Below are 19,180 nucleotides of genomic sequence, written 5' to 3'. Positions count from 1 at the left end.
TTAAAATATTTGAGTGATGATTATATTGATACCAACGTGGGAGTAGTGTGTAATCATAGAATATTAACTAGAATTTTCCCCATGTCTATATAAATTTGGTCAGATACATAGTTTACCTGTCTTGAACATATATGGCTCGTTGCTTCATAATGTAATTCTCAAAATTGTGTGATCCACTTTGGATGTTATTGGCTTTATTGTTGTAGCCATCGCAACTGATAATTAATTGCATTAATAACAAAATAGTGGGTTTGTCTATTAGTCCCCATATAAATTTCCATGTTCATCCTTGCCCTTCAACATACAGGGCCAGACCATTTTTTCCCTGATAGTGTATCTGATTAAAATTATCAGAAAAGCTGGCTGTATTAAACAATTGAGGTTTTTTTTCAAATAGAATTTCGTCCCGCCTATGAATTGCGTGAGGTCCATGTTTTGGCCTTCTTGAACATAGATCACATGTTGCTTCATAATGTGATTCTTAAAATTAATCTACATTTGTCAGTGATTGGCGCAGAAGGGGCATTTTCGAAATAGACTTACTTGCAGTACGTTATGATGAACAACTTTGGGTTCTTTAGAAATTACAAAATACTGTGTTGATGAATTGGGTTTTCCATGTTTTAACTGGAAAATATATACAAATACTTATTCAAAAGCCAGGTTTGGGAAATATAGACAGGTACTAACAATATTTCTTTGAGGTAAGTTTTAGTATGTGGGAGGGGGTAATTTTCTGTGGAGTTTTTTCTGATGTATTTCTAAAGAACCTTCAAATAAAAATGCACTTTTAAAGGAAAATAAGGTCATAAATTTTATAGGTAGGTATTTTTAAAGGTCAATAAATTTTATGCAAAAAGGAAAGTGGTGACATTTTCAAAAAAGCACTATTTTTGATTTTTACTACTTGAATCTAGAGATATGAGGTGAGAATATTCTCGGATAATGAGAATATTATCAATATTATCCCAATATTATCCTGGATGTAAAAATTAGAGAATAATCGAGAATATTCATTTTTCTTTTAAATTAAATTTTTTTTTTACTAACTTTGTTTATATTGTGAAATATAAATCAGTTTTCTTTGCCCGAAACATTTACAACAAAACAATTTTTGGTATAATCACCCCCAATGACAACTTTTATTTCTAGAATATTCTCAGATCATGATGAGAGGTTTTAAAAGTTTGGTTATATAAAGATGTTAGAAACCTTAAAAAATTATTTTAGAATTAGATATATTTTTAGAAATAAGTTCACAACAAAAGAAATTAAATCAAAGTTGATTGATAAAGGAAGCTATTCTTATACAACCACTTTCATTCTAAGAAGATACAGAACTGTTGTTTTCTTTAATGCACATACACTTAAATTCTGTATCACTCAGTTCTTTTAAAAGTTGTGCAATTCAGCTCTGTTGGTTTAATTTTCTTGCTTTCAATTTTTCATTTGTGGTCTACAAACTTCAACATTCCCATCTTGACGGGAAGAGAGATGGGGACAGAAAATATTCTCTCAAAGGACAACTATTATAAATTACTAGAGAATATTCTCAAGTTATTTATCAAGATTATTATAATACATGTTATTACATATATTCTTGATACTCTCTGGAAAGATTTTGGTAACTGAAGAATATTCTCTCTGCAAGCACTATTATTAATAACTTCAGAATAATTATTTTCTACATGAAAATCCCCAGTAATTTATGAAAGTATGAAAGTAGTTCTTCCAGAGAATGTTCTCAAGGATATTATATGTAACTATATATTATAAATAACAAGAGAATATTCTCATCAAGAACTTATAAGTCGCAAGTTATTTATCATATTTATTTATTGAAAAGTTCCTTTTACATATTTATTTTTTTTATAAATGACTTAAAATATATATTGTATGTGTTGAGAAATAAAGGATACTAAATAGTTGAATTGTTCTCAATTTTCTTTTGGTATTCAATGGATATTTTTTTGGTTAAAGTCAACAGAAATGAAGTTCTGAAAAATTAATGCTCTTGGGGAAGTTTTGAGGTCAAAAGGTAATTTTTTCAAACATTAAGTTTTTATCAAAACTCTGGCCCTAATTGATACTTGGAAATAATGAATTATAAGTATAAACTTGTCTATTCGAGTGCAAGTCTTTAATAATTTAGCCTCTTTTTTTATATAACATTAAGAAAAAATATAGCAACGTGGGTCGATGTGTTATAACACATCAGCGTTAGTGTGGTGCTGGAAAACGATCTTACAGGGAAGATGGGTTTCGTACGACGGAATTCGATGACGTCATGAATCTCGGGGTCAGGCCTTCTGCTTTAGAAGGTATTGGTTCAACAGAGTTTTATGCAACTCAATTTAACTTTGAACTCACTTTTGTGCGGGTCACATCACACTTGCTTTTTATCAGAATTTTTAATTCTATTGCTATTTATGCCATAATTGAGGATCATTAGGGATAGCTATCATCAGAGCCACAACTGGGGGGAGGGGGGAGCAGGTGGGCCTCGTGCCCCGGGCGCTGGACCACACACAGATGGAGTGCAAATTTTATTCTCAAACTTCTCCTTCAACATTAGAAGGGGCGCCAAAATGCGCACTTGCCCCAAGTGACCAAAAATCTAGTTGCAGCCCTGGCTATCATGTGCACGTAGCACAACTTAAAAATATGTGAGTATTTACCATTGCAATGCCAAGCGTAAGTAACTAAAAGGATCTATCTTGTAGTCTAAAACAGATGCTATTTTCCAGGAAGTGACGTTCTCAGGATATCTTTCCTTCTAGACCAGGCTTCAGCAGCAGAATCATGCGACTGTTGAAATTTTCCAGCAATATTTTAGAACTGAGAGCAGAACTGGCAGGTCTCCACCCATAGGATCTCCGTGAAGCTGAATATCTATGAGTGAAATAACAGCGGACCTCCGTCCGGCAGTAAGATGCCCTTATAATTAGATAGCCTTAGCAACAGAGTTCAGATAGGCGTTAATACCATCGGAGCCACCTGGCTCAGCAGCAGCAACTGTCTACCCAGGGGAGCAGCATCTCTTGCAACCTTACACCATGACAGCTTTCGCGCAAAAAAAGTCACGTGGCTTGCATAAGCAGGTGATGGAGCCATATTTATGAACTGTGCTGGTTTGGCTTACAGTGCTTATTAGGGATTGAGTGGTTTTGTTTATATTATTTTATTGGTTTTTAGACATAGAACTGTTTTCTCAGTTCATCTGACTGAACAATTTTGTTGGTATTATGTGATTGGGTGTCTGCTGTATTACTGGTCTCTCAGTTTGCTAAGGACAAAATTTTTTACTTTTTACTTAATACTGTAACCCAAATATTGTTCATTTTCGTTCTTTCCTATATCCTGTTAAAATACTGTGCTTCTATATTTCAATAGCTTCTATGAAAATCTCAGAGAAATAGTTTTGAGTTCTGGGATAAAACTTTGGTTTTGCTGAACATAATGTTATGGTTGGGTTCTATAATGTGTTGTGCAATTACAGATTTCTCTGTCCGGCCATATTACGTCCTCCGCACAGAGCACGAACACTATGACATCGTCGAACTACAATGACCCTCCATTCAGTCCGGCTGAAGTGGATAGGACTATAAAACTGATACTGACAAACAAAGCCCCAGGTCCTGATAGTATTGACGGCCCCAAAAATCAAGCATGTACACAAACAATACCCAACTCTTTTCCTCACGATGTTCAACAAATGCCTCGAACTAAAAACATTCCCCAACATCTTTAAGATAGGGCAAGTAATACTCTTTCAAAAACCAGATAAAAAACCAGATGTAATCGACTCGTATCGTCCAATAACCCTTTTGCCCGTAGGAGGTAAATGTCTTGAAAAAAGTTTTGACTCAAAGACTCAACTTTCACCTGGAATCTCAAAACTATAACTCTAACCTTCAATTTGGCTTTAGGTCAGGTAATTCTATAGATGATGCCCTCAACCTAATACTCACTAAAATTAATGAATTCAAGAGCAAAGAACTGGACGTCGCCTTTATAAGTATCGATATTAAAGGAGCTTTTAATCCTTTTTGGCCTTTGTGATAGGGTCAGTAAATGTATCACAGCTAGTGACAAAGGCAACTAAAATTCTTAACGATTTTTCGAATTGGCTTAATGAACATAACCTCAAAATCTCAACAGAAAAAACACAATTTCTCTGTTTCACAAAAAATAAATATCCCCCTAAGATCAAAATTAATGGTAAAAATATTAAATGCATAAACAATCTCAAATATTTAGGCGTAACCATCCAAAAAGACCTCGGCTGACAATCACACATCAATGAACGCAAACTAAAAGTGACTCGCTTCCATTTTAAACTAACTAAAATAGCAGAAAAATCCTGGGGCATCTCACAAAGCATTAGGAACACTATCTACAAGACAGTGGTCGAGAAATTCTTGGCCCATGGCGCCTCAGCTTGGTATAGGCATCCAACCAAAAAAACACAACAGGCTTTAGATAGTGCACAGAGGAAATTTCTTTTAACAATAACCGGAGCCTATGACACAACAGCTACGCTCGGACTCCAAGTGATCACAGGCAACTGCCCACTACACCTAAAGCTCCAAATGGAAGCAGTCTACACAAACGCAGTTAGGTTTAGGAAAAACATTCAACCAGAACTTCTAGACTTTGACCCCAATAACTTTGAAGCACGGGAGCATGGCTGGCACCACCACCCCTCCTGCTCAACTATCCCCAATCAAATTTCGATTGACGGCCACGATATAAAACTAGCAAACACCCACATATACACAGATGGCTCCAAAACCGATGAAGGCGTCAGGGCAGCCTATTGTGTATACACAAACAATACAGAAAAGCAAACGTGGCAAGCAGCGCTAGATAAAAACAATAGTAACTTCCAAGCAGAATTGTTAGCGATAGAAGCAGCTGCACAATACGCAACGGGAGCAGAAGAGCGAGTTTTAATAATAACTGATAGCCGCTCCTCCCTTCAAGCACTTCTAGATCCAACAAATAGAAACACAATAGTACGTGTATTAAGGCGGCGTCTATTAAATAACCCAAACATTTTCCTAGGTTGGACCAAGGCCCATGTAGGTAATCTTGGAAACGAGAGAGCAGACTCTCTAGCCAAAGCTGCAATCAACTTGATAACCCTTTCCCACTAACGCTCCTGAAGCGACAACTTAAACAAGCAACCCTCCAGAAATAGCAGCAAATTTGGGACCAAGGAACAACAGCTAGGAAAGTGCACAAAATTGTCCCTCGAGCCACATACAACACACTAAACTGGAATAGGGAGGTGACTATCTTCATAACAGGACACGGCCCATTCCCTATATATCTACACGAACGGAAACGCCGCCGAACAGACAAATGTGCCTGCGGTATGGTGGGTACTTCTGTTCACTATGCAACAGAGTGCAAATTTACAAAACATCTACACATGTACAAATATTCCGAAAACAATAGAAAACAATGGTTCACTCAAATAATCAAAAACAAAAACACAGCAGCAAGGATTACAAGCCTTGTCAGATATATACACGCCAACGAAAAACAAGAAATCTGTCCACCAGATTTATAAAATAATGTTTTAAATATTATAAAAATAAGTGGGGAAAAAAAAAACAGAAATGGATAAAAATAACAACAAAAATCATATCCACATGACTGCCACTACTAATACATGATATAGCATGTACTAACGGGACCCGAACAAGAATTTTTATAACATTCCCGTTACAATGATGTAAATGTGATAACCACAAGTGTCCTTCATGCCGCTATTCTAACTAGGGTGCTAGGCAGGACGACACTAATGGTTTCATAATAACCATTACATGTAGTTTATATTATATATATATATATATATATCCATTTTTTTTAAAAATATAAATATAACCAGCCAGATCGAGTCAACCAAAACAACAAGACCGAAGCTGATCCTTAGCTAAGGCTCTCTCCAGACAATCCCCCATTTAAATCAAGCACACATTGCTCACCAAAATAGGTTTAGGACGAGACGACTCGACCTGACAGTTATATATATGCATATAAATGTGTGTATTTCTCTTTCCTCCATTCAAGTTGCCCATGCATTTCATGTCCACAACACACGTGCGTACTCATATTGTCGGATTCATGTTGCTCACCGAATAAGGTGCTAAGCGAGATGCCACGGGTGCTCCCTAATTGTATATATTCCCCCACACAATACTTCTATTTTGTATATTTTCATTAAATCCACCGGAGCGAGTGAACTCAACCCAATAAAACTGATGCTGGCTTCTAGTCGCAAGTTATCAAACCCATTTGCTCACCAATAAGGTGTTAAGCGAGATGACTCGCTCTGATGGATATATATCAATAAGATTTATTCACAATAAGATTCTCATTTCTCTTTCTTTTTGTATCCTGTGTATATAATATGGCAAGTGTAAGATAACAGATGAGATGGCTGGGGGGGGGGGTGCTCAATTGCTTTTAAAACATACCTCCATTGCCGCTGTGGTGGTCGAGTGGTTATAGTGCCGGACTCGTGATGCGAGGATCCGGGTTCGAACCCCACAGTGGTGGTCGGCTGAAGTTGGTTTTCTGTGGTTCCCAACTTCAAGGCGCAAATGCGAGCCGATCTCCCCGTTAAAAAGTCTCGCCACAGAGAGCAACAGTCCTACAACGGTAAATCATTCAACCATAACACTTCACTCATAGTTAGTAAAACTGGGGGCAGATGACAGCACTATACATAACAAGCATTACACAGAAACAAAAACTTTACGTCAGGTTGCACTACACGCACACGCACATTCCCGCATGTACCGATTCGTTGGGGGGTTCCGCGGGGGGCGGGGGGGTTCATGTGTGGTGTAGCAGTAGTAGGTAGGGGCTCGGGGATCCATGATGTTCTTAAGTCAGCCACCTCGTTGGGCAATTTGCCTGTTGTGGCGTTGTATTTGTATTTGTATAATATGTGTGTACATTCATCTTAACTAAACCCCGAAACTTCTCCAACTCCTAATCCCATCTCGTCTGTAATCACCACAAAATTTGTTAATCGCGACAGTACCCAATTGTCCGGGGAAAATATGTTGTAAAAAAGTTTGTATGTTTTTTTTGTTTTTTTTTGACAGTAAATAAAGTGTTCCAGACTCTGCCACGAAGCTGGGCTGGAAGAGATCTCGGCAACGGGATAAGTCCAGTGGCAAAGTTCTGGCATTCATTCATTCATTCATGTCCGGCCATATTAGTAGCTTCTTTTTGTATTCTTGTTGTTTGGTCATTATTTTTCTCTTGTTGGTGCTAATTATACTCTACTGCATGAGCATGGAATACGGTAAAACCCAGCTTTGTTCAAATTCTCTTGTAGATCTTTCACTGCCCTCAGGAAATCATCTTAATACATCCCAAGCAGGGAACTGAAATCTCAGTCCAACTTTGTCTGACAGAAATTTAAAACTCATTGTTTAGCTGTAGAAAATTACTAAGTGTAGAATCCTTTGTCACTTTTTTTATTGGGTTTTTGAGCACAGGGTGTCCATATAAAAAGCTAATTTTTTATTTTAATAACTATACAACCCCTTGCAACGTGAATAGCATATTTGTACATTACTTGGATACTTTTTCTAATTGGAAGTATGCCTCTAGGATCAATGGTTTATTAGTAAAATGCCATACATCTTGTTACCCTATATATCCGAGTTTTGTCAAACTAATTGACACTGCATCACCACAGCTTCTTTTGCCTCACAGGATTTAGAAAGCAACGCACTTAGGCACTTCTTTGATGTACCAACATGAAGTGGATCATGGCAAGCAGCTGATTTATGTGGCTACAAGTAGCACAAATAGTTTGGACGCATGAATGGTTCATACAAACAAACGAACAAATACAACGCCACAACAGGCAAATTGCCCAACGAGGTGGCTGACTTAAGAACATCATGGATCCCCGAGCCATTTTTTGGAGGCCCTACCTACTACTGCTACACCCCCCCTACCCCGCGGAACCCCCAATGAATCGGTACATGCGGGAATGTGCGTGTACGTGTAGTGAAACCAGACGTGAAGTTTTTTGTTTCTCTGTAATGCTTGTTATGTGTAGTGCTGCCATCTGCCACCAGTTTTTCTAACTATGAGTGAAGTGTTATGATTGAATGATTTATCGTTGTAGGACTGTGTTGCTCTCTGTGGCGAGACTCTTTAACAGGGAGATCAGCTCGCATTTGAGCCTTGAAGTTGGGAACCACAGAAAACCAACTTCAGCCGACCACCACTGTGGGGTTCGAACCCGGATCCTCGCATCGCGAGTCCGTCACTATAACCACTCGACCACCACAGCGGCACATACTCAATCTGAATAGCTCTTTTTCTATGTCTGTCATTGAGAGCTTTGTATGCTAAACACTTTGTGTAAGGTGTTTTTTTTTTTTGCTGAGAAAAAAAGACTGGAAACTCCTAAAATCTCTTAATGTATTTTGGTTGATAATTAATTAAGACAATTATTGTCTTCTCCACCTAAATAAGCGGATCTCCTAATTTTAATGATGTTCTTATTTCAAGTATCAACAAATGTACCATAATTTTTCTGCTAAATATAAATAACGTAAATAAAATTCATACTAACCACATATCATCAACAACTCGAATCAGAAGAGCAAATGCATTCCTGGCAGCTCTTTGTCGCATGTCAGACATATAGATGAATTTGTTATACCTACATAGAAGTTTCCTGACTAAATCAAGAGGTGCTATGAATGTGCGGTAAGTGGTCAAAAATGCTTCCTGATAGAGAAAATCTGAAAAAAGTTAAAAATTAAAATTTTCACCAAACACAAATAAAAGTTTGATAAAGTTTTAAGTCAAAGTAGAAGTTTGATAAAGTTTTAAGTCAAAGTAGAAGTTTGATAAAGTTTTAAGTCAAAGTAGAAGTTTGAAATGCATTTCAGTTCTTTTAGTTTTTTTTGCAACATTTATTAATTCTGTTGGGCTAATTTAATAACATCATTAAATTCTGAGTTATCAGTGAATTCGGAATAATTAAAAAAGACATCCTATTTTAGTCAGGAGAGAATGTCAGACCAACTGAACCAAAGGAGTCTTCAACAATGTTCACAGAAGTTTCTCCTACCTCACAAACATGTCACTTCCCTGCATGGTATGATGTGGTAACATACTGAAATGTTTCCTTATAGGTCTATATACCAAAATAGGGTATATTGTGATTTTTTGTGCAAAAAATATTTTCATCATGCTCAACTCAAACTTTTTAAAGAATTCAATCTTTTTTCCCAAGTAGTCAGCACTGTTAATGAACAGAATAAGAGTAAGACCACCCATATGCCAACTCTGACATTTGTTCAAACTCAGACTAGCATACTGTAAATTCTTGAATATGATGGTTTAACTGAGCTGCCAATCAAGACTTTGTGCTCCAAAGCAGAACATGCCAAAATGTGTGACGTACGTTGCAGAAGAATCTGGAAGAATTTTAAGAAAAGTGTAAAAAAAAGTTATTATGGGAATTTTCACCACAGAACATTTGCAGTAGGCTGAGGGCTCATTGCTGAACAATGCAAGACATTCTGCTTTGGTAATTTTTTGCATATGAAATCAGGGCATAGGCAACAACATCTTTTAGGTGCTTGTAAATGCAATAGATTATTATATTTGTCTCTCATTTACATGGAATTTAGCATGTATAAGCAGAGTTTCACTGTACTTGGTTGAAGATACCTGACCTAGAGCATGAATGCTGAACCAGATCACTGATGCAAAAAATTCACCATCTGATCACCACCTGAATACTGGGAAGAACAATGCTAAGCATAATCAATAGTGCACTTAGAATGTCAGATGACATTTACAATTCTGAATTCTTTGGATACACAAGTACCTAGTGTGAAATCTCAATAATTTGAGAATATGCAGCAGATGGCAAAAAAAAAAACTTTGAGATATTATTAGTTCGACTCATCAGGAATTCAGATTTCAGAGAAGTAAAAAAAGAAAACAAAAATTAAAAAAAAAATCTATATAAACAAAACTTATAAATAAAGAGAAAGCAAAAGATTATTCTCTCTAAAAAATACATTTTGATTGCATCTCATTTGATCCATGTTTGAAGAGAGTCTTGCATGAATAATGTCCTTATTTTTTAAAATTTTTGATATGATATTCAGAGGTATGCCTTTCTTTTTAATAACGAACTTTTTCTTGAAAATTGGACTTATTTCCATGTCATTGATAATTTTTTAGCCTTTCTTTCAAATCTGAAACTTTCGACTTTTGATTTTGAAATTTTTGAAAAATCTATGAACAATCAAAATTTGTACTGATGTGTTCAACACTCACAACTGAGCGAAAACAAAATGGTGATTTCAACCTGACCAGACATACAACAAATGATCTGCAAGCACAGGTGACCAAGTTCATTCTCATTGTCAGTGTTTATAAAAACACTGAAGTAGAAGGGAAAGGGAAGAAAGACGTTCCTTGAATTATGTACACACACCACACCTTTAATTCCTTACTAGAAGGATAAATGAAATTTTTTTGTTCATCTCATTCTCTCATTTGAGGTAATGGAAGTAAGATGCTCTGCATCAGTCCAGGGTTGTGAGCAGTTCTATCTATCACTCAAAAGAACTTTGACTTGAGGAAAAATTTTAAAACTAAAGTAATATTGAAGGTTTAACTATATTCAATTTATCAGAATTTGACTTATTAAGAATTGGCTGTAATACTATTAAATTTACATAACATGCCTTAAAATAGTTTTCAAGCTTCAATTATTTGGAAAAAATACATTTACTTAACCCATTGACGCAGGTTGGTAAGAGAATTTGCCATTCAAAATTTTAATTTTTTCTTTGCCAATAAATGGTGATAGTGGTTCCACACATACTTAGTGTTTTTATTCTTTCTAAAAATCAAAGTCGTCTTTAATGGGTTAATATCATTTATTATGAAATTCACAGAAGTCCTCACCAAGCATTTTTAAGTGCAGGAATTGGCTGTTCACAAAGGAATATATTTAAATATAATAATTTCCCATCATAAAAGCCCACAGGTTATATAATTTTGGAAGTTGGCTTTTGATCCCTGCAGCAAATACCATTTTTCTCCTTTCATTGTTTACTTTCCAAACCTTTTTTTTTTTGTAGACTATTGAGCTCTTAAAAAGAGACATAAGAGAATATTAAAAGTTGAGAGCTATCTACGCAGTTAAGGAAGCAATATCTAAGATTTGTTGAGATAGTTTCAGAATTTAAATTTCCCAACATTTTTTTGTTTGCTTCTGCAACAAACCAGATGATATGACTAGAGGGAAAAAACTGTTTAAGGACTTTGGTAGTTTGGCAAAAAAGTGAGAATTAGTCTCTCAGTGATTGTTATGAGTTTGAAGCTGGAACTACTCTACTTTGCTTAGAAAATTAAGGCAGGTTTTTTTGTTTAGCCAAAGAAACCATGCAATTTTATTTGATGAGATTTTGAAAGATTTTAAGGCATCAATGCTCTGCTCTCGATTATGATGATCAAGTGTTCAGCCAAAAACAAACTTAGGTAGTTCACATTCTTTTTTCACAGGCATCTCATTTGATTTTCAAAGATGCAAGTGACTATGCGAATTAATTAAGTGATTGAGTGGAACTATGTAAAGACCATTTTAAAGTTGCTACACACTTTGAAAAAAATAAAAATTTACCATTTTTTGTAGCTTTAGTTGCTTGTACAATAAGTGAGTCTATAGTACCACCTCTGATATCTGGTCCATCTTCTCCCTTGAAAAAAAGAAAGTAATTAATGAACTATATTTACAAAAGTAATAAATGAAAAAAAAACGTTTTTGATAATACTTCAAAGTTTGTGCAAAAAATTCCCACAACACAACAAATACACATACAGACATCCTTGGGAAAAAAGCATCTACAGGAAAAATAATTTTTTCAAGAAATGCTTATTTTCATTCAGCCAGTAAAGATTGTCACTTAGTGTGTAGGAAGTTTTCAAATTATTTTTTTCAAACTATTTCTATACTTGCCACTGATTTATAGTGTAATGTTGTACTGCATTTTTTATGGTGCATTTGGCATCTATTTGCCATAATGTACACAAATATAAGAACATGAAATCAATAGGCTATCTGGATATTATGCCGAGGTGAACTTGGAAAAAAGTGTCATTACCTCATACCGGAAATCAAACCCAGGACCTCTTACATGCCGGGTCACAGAGAGATGATCCCCTTTTCCTTAAAACATACAAAGTAGAGTGACTTGTTGAGTAGAGATATTGCAGCCTCTCTTAACTTCAGCTAATGATGTCCAGGTAGCAGCAGTAGAAATGGATGATGATTTTGTCAGATAGTCTACTGATTTCATGTATCTTGGCGGAGAAAAATCACCATCCAAATACAAGAATAGATTAATAAATTAAAACTACCCCTGCTGGAAAATATTTAAAATGCTGAACTATCTCTCTCTCTCTCTCTACCTAGTACTAGAATTTCTTTGCTTAAACCGTATCATTTCCTTAGAAATACAATCAATTATTTTATGTAGGATACTGGTTTTAGGCTAGGTTACTGTAGGTTATTGGCTTCAAAACCAGTTCTTTCCATGAAAACTGTTGAAATATATCTTAAATGGTGTTCAGCTCCTTAATACTTCTGGGGAAGGGAGAGCTGACGCTTACAGAATATAAAACTGCTATTCACATAAGTGAGAATAAATTTGTCTTTTATAATTAGTCAGACCAGCCTTAGAAAAAAAAGATGCCATTACTTTATAAAACTGGATACTATATCATTTATTGACATTCATTGATACTTTATTGTTCAACAGCTGTGTTTTTTGTTAGCTTTCCCTTTCAATATCTGATTCAACACAAATATTAAAAAAAAATAGTTTATTTAAGTGAAAACCGGTTTTTCCTACCTCATCAGTAAAATATATCAACAGCTTTTTATATTTTCACAGCAGAGAGACAGAAATCTATCTCTGATGCCTTAAACTCAATATTAATTCAATCTTAATGTCACTTGGATAAAACAAGAGCTGGGACTTTATTAAAATTTTTAACTGGTTGATCAAAATCCTCAACCCTTCAAGCGGCATTGACAAGATATCTTCCCTTCTTAAAAGCCTCTTATTTTACCTTTGGCTAGCCCAGATATTTTTAAAGTTAATTTCTCTCAGCGGAACATTTTCCCCCAAACCCCTTAGATTGCATCTGCTGAAAAATGGAAGAAAGCCTAGTTCTTCAAAAGATATGGCATTTTGAAGAGGATTTAGTGATTTCTGCTGTGCTGCTCAGTGTGTAAATTGATTTAATTTTTAATTGGTTATTTTGAAATGGCAATCATTTATGACAGATGTAGTTTGTGACATTAATTAATGCTGAAAAAGTTTATTTCATTTCATTTTATGGAGTGTGGTAGCTTAGGTCGATAAAATACTTGCATACTATACTAAAGGATGTTAAGAATTGTTGAGAGTATGATAACAGATTCGTTCTTCCTTGTCAGTATTTTCCTGATATCGAGGTATGAAGTGACCACACAACACATTATAACTGCATCAAGGGCATTGTTGAAGTGCAACAACCCCTCTGTGAGACAAATAGGGAAAAAATGTTGAATGCTGCCATTCAGATTCAGCAATAAACTGTAGGTCCCGGTCTAATTAGTCTTGGTGTGCAGAAAAATAACAGTGGTGCAACAAAAATAATCAAATGATTACATTTTATTACTTTTATTCATTTCCTGCATCTATTTGCCAAATGTGAACAAATACAGGAACAAATCAAGAAATTAAGACCACTGATTGCAAGCAATTGAATATGCTAAACTATCCATCAAGTCTTGGAATTGCTTCGGTTGAATCTCGTTTGTTTTTTAAAAAACCACTTATTCTGGGTTAGTCATTTTGAAACTAGTTTGCATCTTTATACTCCTTTTAATTAAAACAGTCTTCACACTCCCACCTCCCTTGAATACCCTAATGTATGGAAGCAAGAATGATTTATTATTATTATTTTTTGGTCAAATCATTAGATGCTTCATTGTTATCATTTATTTTTTTAAACTTATGATTTTCTGCCAAAAATCAGACCACGTGGTGCATGTTGTATGGGGCAGGATTTTTTTTTTTATCATGCTCTCAGTTATTTCATCATTTTGGTAAATTTTTTTTACATAAATTTGACTCATTTTATCAATTTTTCTAAACAATTATAAAGCCAACTTTAACAAAATCATGATTTAACTTTTTTTAAATGACAATTTTACACCATTTGTCCTATTTTTATATGAATAAGTTCATTTGACAAAAATATTATGTTTGAGAACATAACTGAAGAAACCTATTAGGATTTGTCAAATAAATCAAGTTAATTAAAAACTTTTAAGAGAAAATTTTAATGGAATTGAGTACAACTCAACTAAAATTTTTAACCACAATCAAAAATTGCCCTAATGAAAACTATTCAATCTACTGATTATTTTAGATCATTTATAAGTTCTTTATTGTGATCCAATCATACAAATGCATTTAACTAGTTTTTCTGTTTAGACAAAGAGACAATCTGCTTGCACTTGAAATAAGTTAGCTCGTTTTATTTATAATATAATGATAAGGTATAAATATCAAATTCATTTGCAATGTGTGCAAAAATAAACTTATAACAATGAGAGTTTTTGAGAAGCACATATATTTTTTTCATCATTTAACCGTAGAATGCTAACTAAAATAAAAACTGCATGTTACCTATATTACTGACTACATTTCTGAGACGTAGAGTTAGTATTCTAGGGTTAATATTGGTTTCATCTTCACTTGAGAGAATAACAAATCAATTAAATCTTACAGGACTTTTGTAGATTATGTATTCAGATGCATCTGGTTCTTCTAAAGCTCCTAAACTATTTGTTTCTGAATGCAGAACTTCATCATTTTGTGGGGAGTTCAATGGCTTTTCAACGCTGAAAGAGAAAAAACCTGTCATGATGTGATAAAATACATGAATGCCAAGTGATAAGTTTTCACTCAAGAATACACACACTTGAAACACAGAAATAACTCTAATTAAAGCTTATGGAACACACATGAAAACAAAATGAATTTAATTATTGATAACTTGCAAGATTCTATTTCCTAACAACTGAAATAATTTCTCCCCTCCTAAAACAGGTTTGTAATTTGGGGGGTTTGACTTTGGAAAATACATTAGAAATGTGGTATGCATATATATATAAACCTACTTTACAAATAGTGAGTGGCTGGTCATTGACCTATTTTAATTGGTATCAAAATTTTAGCTAGAAAAAAGCTATGCTACTGAAAGTAACCTGATACAGCATTTACTCAAATACAGTCGAAGATCATTAATATGAAGCTTAAAAGAAAATTGAAAATATTTTACATCAACTAAAAACAAAAGATTTGATTGTGGAATATATTAAACTTGTATTAAGCACATATTTGTATTAGGTCAATTTGTCTTAACAAAGTTCAGCTGTAGGGATGCTGAAAATGCACTTTTTTTTGGCTAAAATAGAACATGTTTTCACACATCGATTCACGCAAGGAAACGCACGTCCTTCGACATTAGTTCTATTTACAAGAGTCATTCTTCTAAACATGTTGCCAAGAGGTCAACTACCATTCTCTTCATGCTTTGGCATAACCAGCCATTATGAACCCTTCACTTTTATATCATAGCATAAGATGGTCCAGAGTGGCAATAGAAGCTACAGGTATAAAATAGGATCTTTTAGATTGGCTTAAGTTGGGTGGAGGATGAGAAAAGAAAACTTTTAAGAATGAGGCCGTGGATCAAAAAGTTAGGGGAACTTTGATCTAGAGTATACCACACTTGAAGGAGGACATCGATTTGGTTGAAGGTGTGCGAAGAAGAGGCATTAAGGCACCAGTTAGTATGGACAGCCTGAGCCATGATGAGATACTTGGTTGTTTTAATATGTCTTCAGTGGGGAAGAGCATCATGCTGGGGATGGGGTATAATTGAATTATTTAAGATTCAAAATGGGATGGACCAAGAACTATTGATACATTCATCAATCAAGTGCTTCAATAAATGGCCACTGGTATTGGTTGGTTTGAGATAATTCCAGGTTATAGTATCGAAAGAAGTTTTTTATAACAGAGTTTAAGTTAGAGTTTAAATATTTATTTTATTTATTTTTTCTGCCACCTAATTGAACAATTCACATCTCATTTGAAATTGAGTACTTGATGTTAATGCATGAGTGTCAAAAGTCAACATAGAATTATTTTACACAAAACATGCAATGTGTAAACAAGTTTTTCATCAAAAATGGTACAGTTCCATCCCTTACTTGTCTGATTTGTAGTTACATTTTGGCAAATAAACTTTTTCAGCAGAACTTGGAGACCATTTAGTTGGCAGGGTGCAAGCAATGCAGGTGTTTTGCTAAAGAAAAAAATCATAAAAGCTTCTATATAGTTCAAAATAATAACAACAATATAGTTTTTTCAACTAAATCACACAATTTTTGAAAAGCTACAAAACATTTCATTTAGCCAACACTTAATTTTTTTTCTTCATCTTTTAACGATTTAAAACAGGTAGATCAACCATCAAATCCCCAACAAATCATTGTTAAAAAGTTTCATGGTAGTTAATGTTTCACACTGTCATACAAAATCAATAAGTAAAATAAACAAGTTTCAAGAAAAATCTGGAAAAGCTTGTACAGATATAAATTTCAAAAAACAAGTGAATTGAATTCAAATGAACATATTTGAACTATAAGTTGCTTTGAATTACAATAATGAAAATTAAACTCTCAGCTGTTTCTGACCTGGTATTGCACTTTAAATGGTATGGAAGAAATACATATCACTTCTATCTAGTTCATAGGTGGAGATAGATTTGAAAGGCTGGGGGGGGGGCACAGTAATGATTATGTAAAGGCTGGGGGGGAGGGGCATGATCATGCCAATTCATATATATGCATATACATTAGATCGGCCGGCTCTGCCAGTGACCCCCGCCTATGATCTAGTTGCAGCGAGTTGATATATGAATGTATGTATATTAAATTGTGATCAAAAACTACAGAAATGAATGAAAATGGAAAAAAAAAATTACTCAAAGCCATCATTTCTTCTTATCCTTATCCACAATTCTCTGTGTAATCATGATTTTACTGCCATTTATCTAACAAAGTGGCCTCAAACAAAAAATGGTGAAAAAAATACTTCATGGACCTGCACCAAGTACACTCTATTACTACTAAATGGCACATGCACCTCATAAACTTCTAAGAAATTTGTACATGTTGGAATATGCTGTATAGGCCTATGTATTGTGTACCTAGTGTTAAGTTTATTTCTGAAGAATACCTGTTATGTGTTTTAAAGAATCACTACCATCTCACTTCTGAGTTTTTTTTAATTTCAAAACAATGCAGGTAACTTTTCCTGTTGATGAGTTAATTTTAAATGCTGTAGGCCTATTTGCTCCCTGTGAAGAGACTTTTTGATATGAGATTCACATTCATGCCTTGAAGTTGAAAACCACAGAAAATTGGCAATTGAGAGGAGGATCTGCGAGGGTTTGTGGGAGCCATCTCTTTTAAAAGATGAAATGTTTTTCTTAGTGGCAGACAAAGATTTAAAGATACCAGAACACACTTATTAGTTATCTTCTGACAATTTTAGAAACTCTGGAAGGCAATAGTCTTCTAACAAGACACTGAACCTATCAATGTCCTGATCTAAACCCCTAGGGAATGCTTGTGTGTTATATTTATGCCAATGTAAGATTAGCATCATTTCATTTACATTTACCAAATATTAATGAACCAAACATACAAATTGAATAGAGCCAGTTTTCTCTGAAACCAGAATGCCTTCAAAAATAATGAACAATATACTAGTTAAAGTTTTCTCTGCATACAAAATAATAGTGAGATTATCTAATTACATGTTATTATTATTCAAATATTTTTACATTTGATACAAATGTGTTATTGAATATTTTTTAATATTTTGAGAGTTTTACATGTTCTTCTCATGTCAAAGTCAGGTAACATATTATTTTCTTTTTGTGTAGGCCTGATGTTCAACTCTTAAACTGAGCAAAAAATTCAATCTTTATTTTGTTTGTCTTTCTTTTAATTAAGGAAAAAAATAGTTTGAAATATATTTATGGAAAAATAATTCTCTCTCTGCAAAAGTTGCTGTAGATAATCTCTCAAGAAGTCACATTGATTGTTTCATTGAAAATTTAATTCTTACATTATCACGTTGATCATTCAGAAACAATTGAGCCATTTAAAGGTTAAATAATATTTGTTTCTTGCAATGTTTCATGATGAAGCACCCAGCACATTTGGCATGGCACAATACATATGCAATTAACTTTGCAATGTTTCATGATGAAGCACCCAGCACATTTGGCATGGCACAATACATATGCAATTAACTTTGCACTGTTTTCCTTGATAAACCAGACTGTTTCTAAATGGGCTGACCCTTGGTCTTTAGTTAGATATAAGAGAGATTCTACCGCATATATCTTGTGCATAATTGTAGTTTATCATGAATTTTTAATGAATTATAAGAAAAGAAATTTACTTAAAAGTTATTTTATATACCACAGTTCAAAATATTAAATTTTTTTTCCCTATCTACCTGGATCGTGAAATCTCTGCAGACAGCCAAATTTTCTTGGAATGCCAAGTGGCCTCTAGAGAGGTTTCACTGCATATGAGAAGTTTATTTTCAAAAGGGAACATTTTCACATTTACTAAATTTATAGTAGAAGAAATAGGAAACACATTCTTTGGAAATGGACTGCTTTACAAAGTGGAAATAGCCCAGCATTTATTATATAGGAGTAGTGGAAGAATATTTAAATTATATGTTGAAAGTAAAAATTGAGTGAAAAAATGAATTTCGAAAAGTGAAAAGAGAATTTAAAAAAAAGGAAATGTTTCCTTTTGAAAATAAGGAATTTTCATATACAAGTTTACATGCAAAATATTTTCAACATTTCATACAAACACTTGATTATATAAAAACCAATGTCGTCATGCAATGATTCAGAATTAAAAAGTTAAAATGAAAAATCATATTCCAGACTGAATTAGTCTAAACATTGAATATGCCTAGGAACATTTTTATTTAACTTTTAACTA

General features: G+C 34.2%; 1 protein-coding gene across 4 annotated transcripts in view; it reads right to left on the bottom strand.

Annotated features, from left to right (window-relative positions):
- The window catches only part of C3G (C3G guanyl-nucleotide exchange factor), a 105,342-nt gene that overhangs the window by 41,719 nt on the left and 44,443 nt on the right, over positions 1-19,180 (bottom strand). For all 4 annotated transcript variants that reach the window (XM_089232958.1, XM_089232959.1, XM_089232961.1 and 1 more), the window contains exons 11-14: positions 16,352-16,446; positions 14,860-14,974; positions 11,699-11,774; positions 8,618-8,789 (exon numbers count right to left, since the gene is read on the bottom strand). In XM_089232958.1, the coding sequence (XP_089089084.1) occupies positions 8,618-8,789; positions 11,699-11,774; positions 14,860-14,974; positions 16,352-16,446 (458 nt within the window). The remainder of the gene's footprint in view (positions 1-8,617; positions 8,790-11,698; positions 11,775-14,859; positions 14,975-16,351; positions 16,447-19,180) is intronic.

This window comes from Pholcus phalangioides, unplaced genomic scaffold, assembly GCF_987345545.1.
Source record: "Pholcus phalangioides strain wild (caught in Gottingen) unplaced genomic scaffold, Ppha-v1.0 ptg000007l_1, whole genome shotgun sequence".
Taxonomy (NCBI): Eukaryota; Metazoa; Arthropoda; class Arachnida; order Araneae; family Pholcidae; genus Pholcus; species Pholcus phalangioides.
Note: the sequence above shows the minus strand (reverse complement) of the source record. Positions and strands in the feature narration are given on the sequence as shown.